Source organism: Falco rusticolus, chromosome 5, assembly GCF_015220075.1.
Source record: "Falco rusticolus isolate bFalRus1 chromosome 5, bFalRus1.pri, whole genome shotgun sequence".
Lineage (NCBI taxonomy): Eukaryota > Metazoa > Chordata > Aves > Falconiformes > Falconidae > Falco > Falco rusticolus.
Genome location: NC_051191.1, coordinates 45,422,886 through 45,444,058, shown reverse-complemented (window position 1 = coordinate 45,444,058; position 21,173 = coordinate 45,422,886). Strand labels below are relative to the sequence as shown.

General features: G+C 37.4%; 1 protein-coding gene across 7 annotated transcripts in view; it reads right to left on the bottom strand.

Moving 5' to 3' along the window:
* Positions 1–21,173, bottom strand: part of ANKS1B (ankyrin repeat and sterile alpha motif domain containing 1B) — a 441,694-nt gene that overhangs the window by 275,284 nt on the left and 145,237 nt on the right. For all 7 annotated transcript variants that reach the window (XM_037390597.1, XM_037390600.1, XM_037390599.1 and 4 more), the window contains exon 11: positions 8,736–8,872. In XM_037390597.1, coding sequence (XP_037246494.1) covers positions 8,736–8,872 — 137 coding nt within the window. The remainder of the gene's footprint in view (positions 1–8,735; positions 8,873–21,173) is intronic.

The following is a 21,173-nucleotide window of genomic DNA, read 5'->3' as shown; positions in this document are numbered from 1 at the left end:
TACTGAATTGCTTTTTATTAAGAAGACAAGGACTTAATCCTCCCATGAATGGAAGTTGCATGCAAATCCTGTAAAGCTACCATGACTAGCATGTAAGACTATGAGGATGCAAGGAAACATTCAAATATTTCTCACAGCATTTAGGAGAGGGAGTAGGGCAAAATTCCTTTCTCAATTTCACGTCAAAATATTTCTTCGGCTTTGAAGTACTCTGCAATACAAGCTCATGACTCCACCTTCTTTTATCTTTGGGATTTGTGTACATCACACCATCACAGTCTTTAAGGAAGTAATTCTCACAACACTCATCTGCACTATGCCAGAGCTATTAGCCCTATTTTACAGATGCTGAACTAGGGTATAGAGCTCTCCCAAGGGACAGATGTGTGGCTTATTAAATCAACAAGAACCAATGACCCTGAGGAAATCCTTCATTTGGCAAATCCTGCCAAATTCCACTTGCCCTACATAATGTAAAAAAAGGTTTCAGTTGCACTATACCATGCAGAAAATGAATGACAGAATAGAGAACTGAACCTACGTTCTTAAATTCTAGCTAGCACACAAAACACAGACTTATCAAAGAAAGTAAGAAGCTGTAGCCCCTTTGCCCAGGCTCATCTCACGCACACAACACAGTATGAGTGTAGCCATGTGGCCGCACAAATCCCTCATTTTGGTACCTGCCCAGATAATTTCCGTTCTTCTCATTCTTTGATCAACTCATTCCTTCCTCAGAAATTTTCCTTTCAGCTTCTTTCTTTCTTAAGATCTCATTCTCCTCTACACACTCATTTTCCCTTTCACTCCTTTCTTTTTCTCAGTTTTCTCCTATCTACTGTTATATTCACTCCAAAACTACTTATTTGACTCTACAACACCATTCACAGTATCCTAGCTGCTCCAGTTCTACTTGGTCTTCCAAAATTTCCTTCTCTACTTTCTTTGTGGTTTTTGTCATCAAGATTTCTCAAATGAACTCCCTAATGGTCCCATCCCCCACTGATTTATATCTGTCACTCAATACAATCCTCTCATTGTCCTTCAATGCATCCAATTTTAACCTCTGTCCTCCCTTTCAAACACAACTCTCACATCACTTTTACAGCTTCTTAGTCTCTGTCCTCTGCCTCAACATCCCAACATCTCATCTCCATTTCTATGTTTGTCTCTTTTGCTCATGCAGACTTATATAAAACCCCCTAACATTCATAATTTAGCATTCAGGACTGCTGTACCTCACGACCCAGATTTGCAGAAATCAGCAGGCCTGATACATTCTTATCAGTCAATGCTGCTGCCAAGAGTTACATGATTTATAGAATCTGAAATACGATGATCAAGTAACCTTGAAACTGCAAAAACTGGAGATTACATTGGATTTGGTTTGATTCATCTATGTTACCTAATACAGTGCAGAAAGACTGCACTGAACTACTACTAGATCCCTGAATCAATTATTCTGTCAAGCCTCAAAATACCACGTTAAACAAGCTTAAGACATAGTCTTTTTAATAAGGTAATATAATTTTCCCTCTTTTCATTTCATAGAACCTTATCTTAAATTATGACTACAATTAAAAATAAAACATAGGCAGTTTCAGCACCCATCTCGACATTCTTGTTTTTACTTCCCAGCATCTTAATTGAGTTCAAGAGCAGAGGGCAGAAATTACAGTGGCTGGCAATAAATATATCCCAAGCAGCCACAACAGGGAGCTTACAAGATCATGGGAATTTAAAAATGAAAGAAAGAAAAAAAAAAAAAAGAAAAAAACCCCAGAGATAAATGGTTTCACTGATTTTTAACCGTAGATCCTTTGCATTACTAAAAGCATAATGTGTTTTAAAATGAAATTCATTTTTAATGGAATCATAGTGCCAAAGTCCTAGAAATTTCTGTTTGACTGATTTTTAATTTAGAGAAAGACACCTCTTGCGTCCTGGTGAGCAGCAAGTGCGTACTTCCTTACAGTAATCTCATGGCCCATCAGCATACTTTGATCACTTCACTGTTAGTGACACACTCAAGGACGGCACAAACACATAGCTCTTTCCTGTACCCTGTGATTAGGAAGTCATGCAGTGTGACTCTAGGTAGCATATATCCATACTGCTTTATGTACTCTTCCGTGCGTGTTATACTAACTCCTTTAGGAGTCCTCCACTGCAGTCAGTGGTCAGATGGTTGCTGCCCCCTTTCATCTTCCCCCTCTGGTCTTACCTCAGATGATAAATCAGACTGGGAATAAATAAGGGGGAAAACAGATTTTCTCCCAGTTTCCATTTTCCTTGGTTTCTACTTTCATGTTAATTGCAACTATATTGCAGCTGTGGGTCGTGAGGTACAGCAGTCCTGAATGCTAAAAACCTTCGTAGCTGTTCCCCTCCTTGTCGGATGTGCCCGGATTTTGAAAATACACCAGTATTCCTATCCTGGGAAAACAATGCTTGAAATGTGCTCCAGATTTTGAGAGATAAATTTGATAAATAAGAGGAATGCATTTTTCCTCAGCTATAAAAATGTTTTTTTGGATATTAAAAAACTGTTATTTTCAGTAAAACAGTCGGAAAATGGAATGTTTTCCTTTTTTGTAAGGGCTATTTAGGAGCTTTATTTATCTGTCTCTTTCTTTGTTCATTCATTACAACATCATTGGAATGAGAAGATATCGCAACTGTGTGTGGTAGATTTGCATAGACTTTTAAAGGTTTACAAACAAAAATATATAGAGAATTTTCTGAAATATATCTCAATACCAAGAATTAAGGCCACTGACTGCTGTCCACTATTTTAAGTGCTTGCAGCCATGACAGATGTATGCAACCTTGGAAACACTACACAACATAGGAGAAATCTCCAGACCAGACACACTAATGATGAGGGCTAAAACTGCCCATCCGTGGGCCACAGAATACATCTTTATTTCAGTGGATTTTGGGAATGCTCAGCACCTTTCAAATGCTTAGCATCTGCCAGAACTTAAAATCATGTACACAGGGGTGGCTTTTACCCTGGAGGTAAGACTCAGTAAAGTCTTTTTAAGGTTTTATTTGTCTCTTGTGCTAAGCATGGACACTGCAGATGGTTGCACAAAGTCCAGCACCAAAACACACCAGAAAAAGAAGTGTGTACCCCAACAGGAAGCATAGTATGACTGAACAGTATTTCTCCATGGTGGTTTTCCTGGTTATTCCCTGCCTAGCTGAGCACGTTGTAACTTGGGCTGAGCACAGAAAGCAGTTCATAGGAGAAAGAACAACCTTACACCCCAGCTGTCTTGTCATTCAGAAAGTGAGTGGTGAAATTTATTGCATAACTGTGTTCTCCAGCCGTCCTTTTTTTATGATAAAATGTAACAAAGCAGATTTTTAGTGTTGCAAAACAAGTTCAGTAGATGCATCACAGAGTTCTCACACATTTGTGCACTGGTGCAACAGACTTCAGTGGGGATTTCACCAAGTTTGCAGACACAGGCATGTGCCAAATCAAGCTAAGTGTGACAAGGGGTGCATTTCATTTGGGAAGAACCAAGAGTACTGCAGTAGGGTGTTTGCATAAAGGAGGAACCAGGGTTATTTCACCATGGGGAAAAAGTGACACGCATCCACTTGAATGTCCTGTTTATGGAACAAACACTTCTGAAAATGTATTTTCTGGAACTGTGATTTTCCCGAGCTGCCTTTTAGCTGTCATTTACTGTTCTTGTTTAAATTCCTACACCTAGCTGCAAAAAGAGATATAATTTCCTTGAGTGTACATTACTATCACTCTTTAGGTCAACCAGAGAGGCTCTTGGAGCACCTGTCTCCTGTAGTTGGTCTGTCCATTCACGTCCAGGCTCCTGTAGGGGGTGGAATGTCATGGTCTCTGTCCTTCCCTAGGCCTAGACAAACTACATCTACATAGGTACACCAGCTCACTGTGCCTGCACAAAATAGTTGTACATTAGGCAAGGCACACCTGGTAGCCCAAACAAATGTGGTAAGTCTATCAGAAATTACAGATGTCCTGCAGGATTCTATTACCACTTGCAGAAAAACGAGGCTATTTCTTTTGTCCTCTAACATTTAAACTATTATCTTCTATTATATCGCTAGATGTCTTAGCCAGAGGAACCATGAACTACAGATGGAATTGTAACTTTGTTTAAATGGGTTAATAAAGATAAATAGAAAAAAAATGATGACTAATGTACAGACAGCACTTCCAAACCCACAAGAAAAAAAATTATGAATAGATTATCCAGATCTTAGCAATAAAACCAGCAAGAACAAGATGATGAAATTTTATTATGCTCATACCACTGAAATTCTCTGTTCCTTTGTCTTTCTACTAGAAGCTCTCTTTATATCACTGAAACAACACTCTTAGGGAGTTGGGTGATTCACATAAAGTGAGGAAAACACTTAATTCATGATAGATAAAACCCAAGTCCCGAGTCACTTAAATAATCCACGTGTAGACATCAAAAGCTGTACCTACAGTAAGCCATTTGAAATATATCTTAGAAAGACAAGAAGAGAATACGGAAATGCTGGATTACATTTAATAAAGAATTTTAATGGTGAGAAGTCAGAATTCAATTTTATGAGAATTGGCCAATAAAGCACAAGTGAATAGCACTGGTAAAAGAAACAGTCTCTCAGGAAAAAAAGTGCTCTTCCTCCCTCTATGTATATAGTTTGTTTGTTCAGAAGGAGCTGAACAAATAAATAAGGAGAGTCTTATTAAATTGAGTGGCTAATACAAAAAATACATGAAGTGTCACATGCAAGCCCAATTTTGTTCAGCCTCCATCCAGACCAAGAGCTATAGGATTTGTGGTAGAACAACCTCAGTTTTACTACCACTTTCTAAAATTCCAGTCTGATTAGGTAAGTTATATTTTACTATATGTACTAAAAAAAACTAAGTTAAAACTTGAAAGACAGACTAAAATTTCAGAAGATTTTACTTAACTCATTAAACTACTTGGCTCTCCTACCACATCTCATTTTTTCTCTCATGTGCTGTTAGTATACTTCACAGAGGCATATCTCTTTACCTTGAAACTGTATTACCTTCTCAAAGCCTTCAGTAATTAGCAATTCATGAGTTAAGAACTTACTAAGGCTTGTCTGGACAATCCAGAAAAAAATGATCAAGTGATTCAAACCCTGAACTAAATTCTGTTTGTTTCTTATCTGCATATACGTAACTTTTCAACCAAACTTCTATTTCAGAAACTGACCCTGTGAAAATTTGAAAACAAGACATGTATTTGCAAAATGCTAGATCACAGGTACAAGCCATAGCTAAGGTGCACAGAAAACAGAGCGTACAGTACCCTGAATTACTGTTGAGTTTGCTAGCTTCTTCAGGACTGGAAGCAGTAGAGGTGGGTGGCACTGAACTTAATACTGCTTCTGAGGTCTGAGTTAGTATCTCTCTAGAGTGCTGCACTGTGCCAGGGAGATACACATTTCAATTAAAATAGCCTTCAGCTTTAGTAATAGTACACTGAACTGAATAGTTGAGATGTATCCAAAAAGAGTTTTAGATAGATTTTAGAGAGCAATGAGATCTCATAAGGGTCAAGTGGCAGGGTCACAACAAACTGTATGTTTCTTACCTCAAAATTCATCATACTAAATTGAAGGATAAATTTACAGAAAAGGTTTGGAAGAAAATAGAAATTCCCAGCCAGATTTTGTGATAGCATGTTTGTAATACAAGAAGGAGAATAATTAGGGACAGGTTAAGAAAGAACTAGAAGGAGAAAGACAAAATAATTTTTGGTTGAACTCTGAGGAATCCCTTAACTGTCCATGACCCAGGCCCCTCAGAATTCATATTTTATGTATGAGATTGCTCCTGTCTCTCACATCCCAGTTGTGGTACTTTCAGACCCATGGCCTGGCAGTGCAGCATCACAACCTCCCTCCTTTTTAGGGACCCCACATAGCAGGTGTAGCTGACTGCATCCCCTGCCGCCAGCTGCATTTGGTACACGAGCATCTGGAACAGGAGAGAAGAGGCTACTGTGCTGTGCTAAACCTCACATTCATACAAACATCTTCAAAATCTGTCATGTGCTGAAGCATGTATGTACACTGCCGTCATGTGAGCTTGTATGCAGTCTTAGAAAGAAAAGGCCAAGCAAAACAGGAGGCAGAATGACCCCCACCTCTGCCTTCAAACTCAGCTCACCAGGTTTCTCTTTTTCCACTCTGCCACTGCCTGCCCTCACCAGACTGGTGGGAGGAAGGAATCTTTGGTCCCCTCTGCTGCTGCTTACACAGAACCACAGTGTTTCTCCTCACTGTGGGTAAACTGTTATATGTACAATACTCCAGGAAAAATAAGTAAAGCTATAAATGAAAATAACAGTATGAGTTGGAAGGCCAGACTTCCCTGGCAGTTTCATCCAAGCTATCAAAGCCTGCCTAGTGCAAAACTAACTGCTGAAGAGTTCCCATTCTGCTTTTTGCTGGTGCCTTCCTGTGCTAGCTGCAGAAGACATGAAAAGGGGAAAGGTATGACAGCTGTTTTGGAAATTTACATGATCTCTGGTTTAGATCTGTTTAAAATCTGTTTATTTTTTCTAGAAGAGTGCAAAGGGGCTCTGGCAGACAACAGAAAAATAATTATTTTGCACGCATTGTTTAACGCTATTCATTAGTTTTACATGAGTGGTGACAGGTCAGTCAAGAACAGAATCCCATTGTGTTAACCTTCAAAGAGCTTGCCATGTAATTGAATGCAGCAGGCATGGAATAAAGGAATTAAATATGCAGGCAGAATTAACACTCGTGGTTAGTAAACATCACATTGCAAACACCTACAATTTCTTTGTCTAAATTCTTGGGTCGAGATCTTGGGGAGAGGTGATTAGTTAAGCAACAAAACCAAAAGAATACTGAAGGAATGTGCATAAAGCACATGGAGGAAGGAGAAGCATGATGGGATCCGAATGCTATACTGTATCCAACTTCTCATGTATTAGTGCGTGGATTTACAACACACATGAAGAACAAGTGCCTTTCTGCTGTTGTTTTCTGCATAGGAAGTATGCCACATGTAGGGCCATGTGACAGACATTTTAGTAAATGTGATAAAGTTCTGATAATATATATTGCACATCTAGCTTTTGTTCTGCAGAACGATGAGAATACTGGGAGTCAGTAAATGGTATGATGTAAATTTGAAAATAGCTCCCCAGAATCTGCTGAATCCATTCAGAGTTAACTAGCAGGAGAACATCACCATTCTGTTCTGGGTCCATCTGTTGGCAATATCATGATGGAAACAGCTTTTTAAATGCTATTTTCAATAAGCTATCACACAACAGCTTGTTCCAACAATTCCAATACCTTTCTGTTTGCTTGCCACCTACTATAAAAAACATCTTAGAGGAAAGGAGGCATTTCAGTGCTATACTGATGTAGGGTGGGAGGGACGGGGAGACTACAGGAACAAGTAAAACAAGAAAGAACTATAAAAAGAGAAAAGGAGAAGAAGCTGTTATTTTAGAGTCCCTTCAATCCAGATTTAAACCAGGATGTGTAATCCAAACTACTGTAGTGTCGGAAGGATGGTCTGCACCAGCCAGTCATTAGAATTACTGTGCATTGACAGTGTCAGCCACAGGAAACCAATGGCTCCTAGATACAAAAGGGAGGTGGGAGGTGTACCTAGTAATTACCTTTAATTCTGAAAGACCCTCTGTACTGTGTGCTCCAATAAGTACTGAAAGGGAGAACTATCTCCATCACTGTAATATGCTCACTTGTGTGACACCAAAACAATCTGTCCTATGTAATTCTTACCAAAATACCCTGTATCCATCAGCTTACTTCTCAAGTAAAACAAATACCATCAACATACTGATGATACAAAGCCTGCATCCACTAACAGTAAAGTGACTTAGTTGCAGAGATCAGCTCAGGAATGAAGAAAAGATGGCTGCATTTGAACCTAATGATTGGTAGGAGAGGAAGAGAAGTTCTTTTGATTCACACCAAAAATGTTTCACAGTTAGTCAGTTCAGTGTGTTGTTGTCACAGCTAGCTTTGACACACCTAATGTCACACCTTTTTAAGGGGAACTAGATAATCTCCTGACCTGTTATCCTATGATCCTGTGATTCTAAAATGAACTCCTCTACGCTGATTACTTCTATACTACTGAATCAAGTACTAAGATTTAATTATTTAAAAACTTTTTTAAAAAGGCTGTACTCCTTAAAGAATTACAAGGGGCGCTCAAGTTTTCCATGCATTAGGCATCTTATTTACCTATTAGAAATATATATAGTTAAGAAATATGAAAGTCAAGAAGCAATCCTATACAAGAAGGTAAACTAAAGAAGTAACATAATGGGACCATGTAAGTAGACATAAAGAAAGAGGAAATAAACCCTGAAAAAGTAACAGGGAATTAATACTGATAAAAACAGAACATAAACTTCAAAGAAAACCAATAGTACTTGAAAATACATTACATAAAGACTTGATTCATCATTAGTGCTGATATCTCTCTGTACATTGCTGGAGTCATTCAGAAAATATTCTACCTTCTACTGCTATCAAGATTGCTTCCTAAGTACAAAAAATATTTTGTGTTCTGTTTATCTGTCTTTGACCTATTCATATTTGTACAGTGATAACATCCTTTTAGAATACATGCATCATAGCCTGCTTTTAAAATGAAAAATACAAATAATAAGAGGATGCTTATGGTGATCACCTACCTGAGGACGTATAACTTTCACTATGTTTTTAAGTGCAGTATCTGGTGATGGAGGAGAGCAGTCAGGTGTTGGGCCTGTAGAGCTGTTTCTATGGTTACCAGATCCTGGTGCGGTAATTGCTACCTGAGGTGCATTATCTGTGAATAAAAATAGCATTTATGTGAACTTACAAATACTTCACATATTTTAAAATCAAAAATTATTTTGAAAACAGAATGCTACTCAGAACACTATTTCAACTTACAAAACCTATTATAATTTACATGTATTTGGTAAGGAATATATTACGTACCTGCAGTTATTTTGTCAGCTCATATGTTTCTTCTATGTTAAGGCAGGATAGTGCACTCTCTTAATACTCAAGTAAAATAAGGCACAAGCCAAACACATACTTACTTTCATTACCCTGAATTAACTGATTGTGAATCCAAGTATTGTCACTGTAACAGGGGTGACTTGCAAGGGAGCTTTGTAATGCAACTCATATCTCACCCTGGAAAAGCTTAACACATATGAACCAGTCCAACAAGTTATATAAAAACATACTTGACTCAGAGCACACTAATAGCCATCACTGACAACTTTCCTGCACATAGTGAGCAATGTAACTGATCAGCAAAGATCAATTACATTAGAATATACTCAGCTCCTCAGATGACATTTGCATCCTCCATAGAGCTCTGTACTGCAGTAGCTACCTTTCTAGCAGTATCTCAGCCAGAGAACCTACAGCTGGCTTAAAAAATGTCTACATGCTTGCAGGTCCATGGGGGAACTGCTGTTCAGACATCATTTGTGATGCTATTGCCATTTTATGGCACTGTGAAGGACCATTACAAGGACTTAAAATATCACTCTTACCTTCTCTAAATGTTCTTAACACTGTTTGAACAATTTAAAGCTAGTGAAAGTCAGGTCAGAGGATAAAGAGGACTATGAAATAAGGCATAGCTTCCCAGCTGTGATGGTAACCAAGCACCAGAATGACTTAGCAGGAGGCCAAAAGCTCCACATTACTTCATGCCTTTAGAATTGTATTGTTAAAGAAATGCTTTACCTCAGATTCTAGGGGAAATATCATTGCCTTTGCATGGTTTTGGTGGTCTTTACAGTGCCTTTGAATTTACAGAGTACTTTTCTTTGTGGGTCACAAAGACATGTGCTCCATGCTCCTACATGTGCGGTAACACCTGCAGCACTGCATTAAGACAATGATTATATTCAAATCCCGTGTCTGTGGGCCTCATCTGACAGCCTGCAGAGTTCACAGAAGAAAGCCTATTTATTTGTAATTGAGGTAGATCTCCAATACATGCTTTCGCTCAGTGGTTGAATCCACTCCAGAAAAAAACCCGAACTCAAATGAAAGCAGCCTCAGTGCTACAAGCTGGGGAGGTTTTGCCTAACCAAATTCTGCAGGAACATACATAAACTCCTCCACCTGTGCAAGGCACAAATGCCTTCGTGAAAGCAATGACAGAAGCTTCTCCCTCACAGCCCTACTGACCTGAAAGAATTCTTGGAAGCGTAACAGAGATATCAAAAGGAAGGAAATACCCAGTTACATTCACATAGCTAACATAGGATAAAGAGGAATAGTTGCAAGAATGTAAACTTCATGGCCTTTCCAACTTACTTTCATTGCATGGATGATGCTAAGTATTACTCCCTGTAGAAACACTACACAACTGTAGCGTGAGATCTTAAAGTTTCTAGCCAAATATTGACGAACAAACTGTTGTTCTAAAGCAAATATCAGGCTGGAATATTTCAGCAATACTGTTACACTTAAAGAAAGTGTAAACAAAAGTTCAGGTGGCAGTCTGGCAGATATCCAAAAAGGAGAAACCCTGTAGATAACCTCAGCTGTTAACCTGACATCTGACAGAGTGAACCCTCCCTGTGACAGAAACAGACAATTCCAACTTTTTTGAAAAACATCTCATCAAGACTTCCAGTCCTTTAGGTATGCAATCTTAACACATGGAAGGGCTCTTCCTGAATGATCACAAGTGTGCACAGAAATCTTGGGTCTGAATTAATTTAATTCAGAAAGTAATACATATGTGTTAATATGATGAATCAAACTTTTACACAGCCTTAGAAAGGAACTTAAGGTGACTCCTCATGATAAATCCCTGACAGAAGATCTTGGATGGCATTCCAGAAAGCCTTAACTCTTACGCTTTCCTGTCTGACTTGATATTTAACTGCTAAACTGTTCACATGCAGCATGTGAATGAGTATCCTGTGATTTGAAAGCCTAGCTCATCAAAGGAGGGACAGTGATTTGACAAGAAGACACCCCACCAAGGCCTTGCCCTGCTCTTTGGAAATCTCATAGTGAGGATGAAGGCTAAATATGAGGGTTAGGAGCATCTTAAGTGAGCTGAAAGTCTCATTCTCTTCTGCTCCAAAATATTAAATATCATCTTCCTTCACTCTATGGACAGACTCATCAACAGATAATTATCAACTAACTTACCTGGCTGAGGAATCAGAGACATGCTTTGACAGCCTTGCACTGTTTGTGGAGATACCAAACCAGGGGCTCTCCTGCTGCCCAGGCATGCAGCAATCCAGGCACCACCTAGGAAGCTAATAACCTCCAGTGTGAAATGTTCATGTCAGCCTAGCTAAGTGCACTTAGTGCACTTGTTTTCTTACTGATGGGAGAAACAAACAGAACGCTTGTCTCTGACAAACAGTGAAACCTATGAAGAGCACAAAGTCCCTGGCAGTTCAGCAGCCCTGCCTTTGTGTCGCTGTCCTCTCTATGAAGCCTGTGTGGCTGCACTTAAGCTCAAGCACAGCTGTGCTTCAGCTATTTAGCACATGAAAGCCTTGCAAGTGAAACCAGGAAGCTTCGCAGATGTAGAAGTATCTCAAATATGCATCACTCAAAGGACAGACAGTTAGAAACACAAATTGGGCTGATGGTAACGAATACAGTTTCTGCTCACCAATTCATTCTGTTTCAGGGCCCTCCTGACAGTCACCTCAGCTTAGTTTATGCACACTTTGAATATGCAGAAGAGGGTAACAAAAGGGTCAAGTTATATGAGCAAGATTTTGGTCTTTCCATAGGAAAGACTTCTTGTTGACCCTGTTCAATGACAGGTCACCGAAGCCTAGGGTTTGCCCCTACATACAATCACATCTAAGAAGCATCAAAATGACGGAGTGACATTCTTGGAATGAAAATTTATTGGAAGATATTCATAAGGGGAGGCAGGGCTGTTATATGCCCCACTAGATAGGGCTGAGAAAAACTTCTTCAGCTATAGTGTGTGCATACTATAATCAGTTCAGGAACATACATAATATGCAGCAATCTCAAAACAGAGTAGCAACAGCCTTTCCCTCCAAGCAAAATAAAGCGGTAATAAAAAAAAAAGAATCATGCTTTTAGAATCTAAAAATACAGCTTCGCCAAAAAAATCCAAAATATTTCTCTTTGAAATAAACATCCCAGAAAAAAACCCCAACTGCTCAGTATTTCATGCCTTCATGCCTTTCTCAAGGGAATAAAGTGTCTAACATGTAATGGTTTCTTGTAAACAACTTCTTTATTGTGGACAGCTGTTTATTTTCACAGTAGGATCTTCTCATCAGGCAGCCAATAATGATTTACTACCTGGGTCTGCTCTGTCAGAGAGAGAATATCACCATCAAATTAATTCCTGCAACCAATTTGGGCAACCTCTCTGTTTATGTATACAAAACTCATCATTACATTAAGAATTTATTTGAATATATTTTCTTTTGTAATTAAATTACATAATAATTATGTTTTAATTTTCTTTTCTCTCTGGTAACAAAACTAAAGCAAACATTTTTTTTCCCTTTAGGTAATCATAATACTAACAGTTTCAATGGAACAGTTCTTGGCAAAAAGAACTTGGAAACTTGCGAACCTACCAAATTTACTTAGGAAAGATCAGCTCTCGTGCTGAGTTTCTGGTCGGTGCTATAGATGGGGCCGACAGGGAAGTATTTATGGCTGTCATTCTCTTCTAGTTCCTGGCTCAAGTTGCAATAAGCTGAGATGCTTCTGTACAAGTCAGATAACACTAGGCTCCAGGGATGATATGGCAGCTAAAAATTACTGAACTGCAGCATGCTCTAACAATATTTCCTCCTGTCTCCATCGTATATGAGAAACTGTCACAAGGATTATGTAATTGGAGCTTATTCTGACTTTTAAAAATGGTTACTAGGACTTCCCACCCTCCACTCGCTTTGTTTCAGGGCAAAGGAAATAGAATAGGGTAGGATAAAGAAAATATACTACGTTATGTTTTCCATGTCAGGAATAACCAAAATATTTTTAAAACTGTTAGATAAACTCAGGTTTTGGATTAACTGGGCTCTGTTAGTGGGGACTATAAAAATAGCTATGCTTATTTATATCCTGGCAAATCTTACCTATTTGCTTTGTTGGTTGGTTGATTGATTGGCTCAGCATACAAGGTTTTAAAGGACAGAAAGTGTTACAATGCCATCTTGATCATGTTTACCACTCACCATCTCATGGACATATGAAAAAAGATGGTGATTTTTAAATTTCTCACAGGATTAGACAGGTTTCCACATCCTAATTTCCAAATCTCAATGACTTCTACAATTCTATTTGCTACTTTTCCCAGTTTTTGAAATATTTACAGTAGAAACAAGACTCAGAATTTACAAGAATGGTCACACTAGCGCTTCATACAACTTGCCTGTGCGCACTAGACAGCATACATCAAAAGACTGTAATCACAAATGATGACATCATTGCCTGGAAGTTGAAAGTCAGGTTGTTCCTAACACCATTTACAAAATTTTTACTCTCGTGCCATACTGGCATTATTTATATTAGAGCTACACCCTTTGATTATAGACAAGTGGCTTGATTTCGGTTACACTAAAACCTGTTAATACTGAGTCAACTCCACCAAATCTAGAAATCCAGATTAGTTTTTTACTGATCTATTCCAGTTATTCCGTATTTCACCAACAGTTATTTTATATACTCTTACAGCAAAATGATAAAAAGAAATTGAATAGCATTGAATAAGAACTAATTCACATAATTCTTCTTTTTTTACTTTAAGAATTTAGGAGTTTTTAAGTCATTTCATATGGGCAATGTTTATTTTTACAGCACCTTTTAATGAGAACATTAAGAGAAGGAAAGGAGCAAGACAAACATCTCACAAAATCTATTTTTACCACACTGTCATATATAATACAACTGCAAAACAGAGAGATGTTTTTTTGTGCAGTGTTCAGTTTTATCTCTTATACAGTTCAATATTACTGAAGCCTAATTAATATAAGCATAGTTATCTTGTTCATAAAAATGTTTAACTATGAATATACACTAACCTCATGTCTCACACAAAAAATATAAGAATTAACATTATAACCATTCCTTTCATAGGAAGGAAAGTTGGGTCTGCTATCACTGACGTTATAAGTACTCAGCGATTCATTTGCAATGCAGTCTTTCAGTACGAAAAGGATTTCCATGTAAAATGAAGATGATATTATGTAATGTGTTATACATGTCTATCTAGTAAGATTGATTTTTGGAATCAAATTGCAGGGCTTAAAGGTAAACTTCAGTATTCATACGCTAGCAACTAAATTGCTATCCAAAGAAATGGCATTAATTTGTTCTTAGTCTTGAGTGATTCAGAAACTGATCTTCAGACTTGCAAGTGGGATTTCTCTAAATAGAGCCACATTTTAGTGGGCATGCTAAACTCCTCTTTAAGTCAATGAAACCCCATTAAAACAGTGTTAATTAGAATTTAGAATGTGTTCTATATTTAGATATATTATCCTGAAAAAATACTAGGTCAGAAGAACAAGCCCTAAGCTTCACTGATTATACTAAGATATGCATTAGCTTTAAATAAAGTCTAGATAGCTAGCTCAGACACTTCTATTGCAGACATAAAGGGCAAGATTCTACCACGTAAGCATTGTTAACTAATGCCATCTCAGTGGTCCAAGGAAATTCAAAGCATCTGCAAGAGGCTTTCAGGAACTATGGAATTTCACTGCCCTTCTAAAGCATCACCTTGGGGCACCCAAAAGCATTTCAAATGTTAGTAGACAGCTATATATTGGCAACTGAATCAGGGTCCCAAAATTTTAAGGGATGAATTGCAACTCACACTCTTTAAAACTGTAACCATTGCTTCCAAAAATCTTCGTGAAAATGGTAATTTATTTCTACCATCACAGTAAAAAACGATAGAAATTTTTTTCTGAAGTGTAAAGGATAACAGGAGGTCAACAAAAGAGAGAAGTGCAAGGAGCTCCAGTTCATGGATATAGTGACTGCTTTACACTTTCAAGGATCACTCAGATTTCAGTCTGGAGAGAGTAAAATGAAAGTGAGTATTTTCTTCTTTTCATATACTGTCAAAGAAACTATGGTGTTCTTTTACTGTTATCTTCTACTAAGATGTCAGACAAAACCATAAAAATGTTAACTGTTTAACTGAAATGATAAAAAAATCATGCACTGGGACCTTTGTCTTTTACTGTGCTGTGTGACATCAGTACTCAGCAGATGATTGTCTTTTTTCATATGGTACGCTGCATAGAGAAAAATGCCCTTATGGATAGTAACAGACTGTATCGCCACAGTTCAACAAGTGCTTCATCAAAATTTTCATCCAGCTATCCATGTACTGTGAGGACAAACTGCTCACTGGAACTTTTCTAGCAGATAATTTTTCTCATAAATGTACTCAAAAATAAGGCACTATATTTATATCTATCTAATGCCACAATATTGACTGTTGGGCAGATACCAAGTAGGCCAGCCAGGACACTTCCTAGCACATCTCAGCAAGCAAAATATCAAAAGCCCAAAGTCGGTCCATATTCCAGAAATATAGTTATAATTAGATTTCACCTCAGAAATAAATCTTCACAATGGAACACACAGTCAATCTGTATTTTATCACTTTCATTATAGAAACATGCTAGCATCCTTTTCAAAATCTACAGTTACACCTGTATTACCTATTATATCCGTTATTTCTACAACATAGTGTAATGGCAATGGATCAGCAGATCAAAGCAGTTGATCCTCATAACACTCCATTTACGACACATGTGGGTTTGAATTTTTAGCACTACATAGCATCTTATTCTGCCAAACACCCCCACCACACATGTACCTCACTGTTTCCAGAAGGACCCTATACTTTTGGTATCCACCTGAAATGGAGCTTCAGATCAAAAAGGAGTCTGGTTTGTACTCCAAAACCAGCCTGTGACTGAAGCAATGAACAGTAACTGGGAACAATGATTTACTTCAAATTGACATCCAGTGCTCTGAACCAAAATGCAAATGTATACTCAGTCTATTTCCACATTCCATTTATTTGTGGAGTCACATAAATACTATATATGCTCAGATTTACAACTTGCTATAAGAATGGAAGAAACATATATTTAACATATATTAGAGGTATGGGCCAGTAATAATCTAGAACTAGATTATATGGTACACATCTAATGGTGTGTATAAATACACACACTAAATTCTAAAACCTCTGAAAATATAACAGTACATATGAACAAAATACTTAAAGCACAAAGTCTAATTATTATGACCTTGTAGAGCTTTATACTATCACCTCAGGGCCTGGATAGATTCGTACACTGCAACCCTGGGAGAAGAAAAAGAAGGGTGGAAAATGAATGTGCACATATATACATATAGACGCACCTGCATATATATAGAAAACAACTTCAAAGACACCCTATTACTGGTAAATAACTTCATTTTATTCTTCAAGCTCTGCTCAGTGTGGAAGGTTGCATGCAAATCTTCAAACTACTTGAAGGCAGGCCAAAACCCTGCATCTGTTTTGGACACCCCACCATCAGGATAATGCAACAATGTGAATAAAGCTACAGATGGCTTGGTGTTGTCTTGAGATGAAAATGCTTTTTAGTGTGGTATTAAGACAGACCTAAGTTTGATCAGCTATAGCAGACTTAATTTGCTAGACTATTTGAAAACTACTACAGAAACATTTAACCAGTCTGGCAATTTCTATGGGTTTCAATCTGTCTTTAGAAAAAATGTTGGAATGCCTTTGTCTGTACAATTTACATGTCCTCTTAACATCCAATGTGTTATGGGGAGGCACAAAGCTCTGGAAAGAACATGGCAATGCTAATCACCTGTCTCGGACAGAAAGCAATCATAACCACAATCAAAATCTTAGTAGAGAATAGAAGGAAGATAATATGGAAATAGTACTGTTTCTGGAGGATCAGTCACCTGTGACTGAATTTACATGCATCTCCTTGCAGAGGTCACAGCCCCCAGAGGGCTAGTTTCATTGACAGACTAAGAAATGAACAGGTTAATGTAGGTCCCATCACAGATGGGACCATAAGGAGTACATTTTAGTGCTCTTCAATAATGGGGGAATGATCATATAGTCCTTTAAAAAACTTCATAACTGGAATGGAAGAAGGCTTCCACTTATAACTGCACTAGAGTGATATATAAACCAGTATTTTCTGATTCATGGGATAATCAAAGTTATGGAAGTTTTATCAGGGATACGCTGGTATCCTTACGCTGAGCAGAAGACCAAGAAACTTGCTCAGATTATGCCTCAGGGAATCTTTAATACTTTTGCTGATCTTAATCTAAAGTGAGAGAGAACCCCAGGCCCACACGAAGGATCATCTGAATCCTATTCCTTATGGTAAAGAGAATTTGGGCACCATGATCTTCCTGAAGCTTACCGATTGCTCATTAAAACACTATTAACCCTTTCTAAGGCAGATTCACCCCATTACACTAAAACATACCCATAGACAGATTTCAGTGCAAGTCTTAAAACCATACATCTGAACATTTTGTGTGGAGACAGCACTACCTAGGTGAAGTTCATTCATCATGGGTCAATCTAGGCTGCTGGGTTCCACCAGCAGTGCATTTACAAGGCAGGAGCCCAAGCCAACAAGTAGGAAGAAACTAACAAAGATCCAAAACTGACCAGAGTATGTCACAAAACAGTACAAATTGCCCTGATTTGGTACAGAGCTGCCATGTGTAAGATTTCTTGGAGAGCACGTGTGAATAAAATTTAATGTCTCCTGTCAGTGGTGGACCCATTGCAAAGATTCACAGCAATTGCATACAGTAAATTAAGCCAGGCTGCAGTTCATACAGAAATCCAGGAAAAAATATAAAATCTCCTTTTTGCCAGGCAGATAGTAAAAATGTTCACATTATAGTGGCCCCAACTGAGGGACTAGGCAATTTTCCATAGTATAGGATTCAGCTTTAAAATTGTTTTAACTTGACTAAATCCCCAAAGCAAATCTTCTCTCCTACATGACTACCCAACATGGCATAAATCTAGGAACTACAGATAAGGACAACCATGTACTTCAGGATTTCAAGGAATGAACATTACAAGAGGCATTCCAAAAGAGCAGATGGAATACTGAATAACAGAATCAGTAGGTAGCTACACTGGATGCACAGAGAGAACAGTTGGAATAAACCGTTTGAATTCGCTCTTTTGAATTTGTTTTGTTTCCCACACACTTAAACCTGAATAACCATTGTTCTGAGTAGGATTATAAATATATATTTGCAACTGTCTTGTTGAAAGCACTTGAAGCTATAACTGGCCTAATCTTGGATATGGCAGGTATTTCGGGATTGTGTTTGGAATTAATTACCAGTAAAGTGCCTTCCAGTGGCAGCAGGGGGTCTGCTCAGTTGTTTCTGCATCATCCATGAGTGTTGGGTATAACTATTATCAAGTTTTTGTTTCCTCTAATCACCCACCTGCACAAATAGACTTTGGAACTGCTTCAAGCTTGCATAACCCTTGTAATACTAGGCAACTGTCTGGAAAAACATCTCTCATTAAGTACTAATGAGAGATGATGGGTGATTTCCACCATTTCCTGAGTAACCTTTTGAGACTGCCTCTGCAAGCTGTTGATGTCTAATTGAGCGTTCAAAAACAAAGCTACACAGTTGCCATATACTTTTTTTTTTAATGTTCTTTTTTGTGTGTGTGTGTTGGCTTTTCCATGTTTAAAAGCTTTGTAGTGAAATGACTGCATTTGCTTATGACAGATATTTTATAATTTCTACATTTGCCTTGTCTCAGCATGTAGTCATCATGTTTCTGGAAGTTCAGTGAAAAGCATAGAGTGTCCTTACAGGTGCCAAAATATTTTTGTTTATTTCAGTCATTCAGTAAAAACTGGAATGCCTTGTTGTCTTGTAAAAAAAAATCTTTCAAATGTTACATATTAGGGATGTCTGTGCTTATTTTTAAATTTAACTCATCAGTGAGAGGCCACTGAATGCTATCATATGCATGCCTTAGTATCTCACAAGGCTTCTCCTATAATCCAAAGGGAATAACCAAACTGTGCTGTGCAAAGTATTCTACTATTGCAAATGCAATAGATGATTAGTGAATTAGACTACATTTTCAAATAATCTTAGAATATAAACCACAAAAGGTGATGAGAGTAAGTGCTCTCATAATACTGAGGATAACCATACTCCTCCGGGATCAAGCTCAGTTAATAAATAATTTAAGCAGTCTTAAAGATAAACTTTCCAAGATGCATCTACCCTTTGTTGCAATGATTTTGAAATTTATGGAAATTTATTTATGGGGAAAAAAAAATATTTTCATGGGCTTCAGTTCTTCTGAAATATCAATTAGTTAATAAAGCTCTTTATGACAATACTGAAGTTAGAAAGCTAACCAAAATATTTTAAAACCAGAGAGCTACAAATGTTGTTATAAAATGTTTCAATACGTAGTTATTCTTATTTAAACTATCCACATTTTTGAGTGACTCCAGAGAGCTCAACACTCACTCTAAAAATTTACATTTTTGTATTTAATATACACTTACCTGGAAAAAAGTATTTTGTTCCAAACTCAAAATGTATATTGTATCCAGTGTAACAGTACACTTATTAAGCATAAATAGTTTGTCCAGCAGATAGTGCACACTACTAATACACAGTCAGAATTCAGGGAATATTAAAAGCCTTTGCTGTTTATTTTGAAAGCAATATGGAAACATTTGTACCAGAATGGACCAGCTATCTAGTCCAATTTGCTGTCCTGTTAATGTCCAAATGATTTGAGAAAGATAAAGGAAATACTGCGGATCATTTTCGAATAACACAATCCAGTTTCCAACCATTAATACCTAATTTCTGGCACTACAGCATTAGAGTTTTTAGTAACTAAAAAAAGCCCAAACACTTGATTGTAATTTTTTAATTTACAACTTATCTTTTTTTATAATTAACATGCCCAAACAATTATAGCATATATTATTTGTACATATTTTTATTTATATTTAACATTTTCTTTTTAAAAACTCAAAATCTATCCCTTTTACTAATATTCCTGCATTATTTTCTATATGCTGCAATTTAGATGACATAATATGTTACAACAGTTACATATTTACACATTATTATGTTTACCTTCTGACTGACAAAGCAGGATTTACTTCTGCTCTGACTGTTTAGAATCTTCTATATGCTTCAGCATATTTAACTTAGCGCCACAATGTGCAGCTTGCCTCAGTGGTTTTCTCTTGTTTTAGTTTTGGGTTCTCTAAGATCCACAAACTAGCTTTGCAGATTTCTTTAAATCCTTCGTATTAAGTATTCCCACTAACACTACCTACTACATTTCTTACAGAGACCACAGATACAGAGTTTGGATAAACCCTTGGAATTTCTAAGAGCTGTAGTTAACTATACAGAGGAACGATAAAGATAGCAGAAAACTTCACATATATTGAAGAGGTATGCTATTGATACCAAACAAATAAATCACAATTTCTAGACCATGCTGCTTTGACCTATTTGTTTGACAGAGCCAGATCCCTATATTCAGACAAGAAGGAATATTCCAACACAGTGGGCCAGAAACAAAGTAGCTGATCCCATCCAGCCACTAATACCAAAAAGAGGGATCAGAATTAAGTGAAAGTATGCTTTTCTTGCCAAGTTTTATGGAGAAAAACATGGCTTTAAGACTTGAAGTTAAGAAATGTTGAATAGCTTTAACTACAACAAAGAATTACAATTAAATTACAGTGGAATACAGGTATTTAGCCAAAATCAAAGGCAAGATTCACAGAATTCCTGTCATTCTTACTGCCAGAACTCCTAACCACTAACAACTTCCTATTGCAAATGTTATTATTCTATTAGAACAGAAGTCACAAACTCATTCCACACTGTGTTTATCAGGCCAATATCTACTATTGGGCAAAGAATTTATAAAATGTCATCTTTGTTTGCAATTGTTTCACAAGGCATTCAACACTTTGGTTAAATTTAACAATGGCAAATCCTTGCTGAAGTTATTACAGGCTGGATGAGAAAAACTCTGA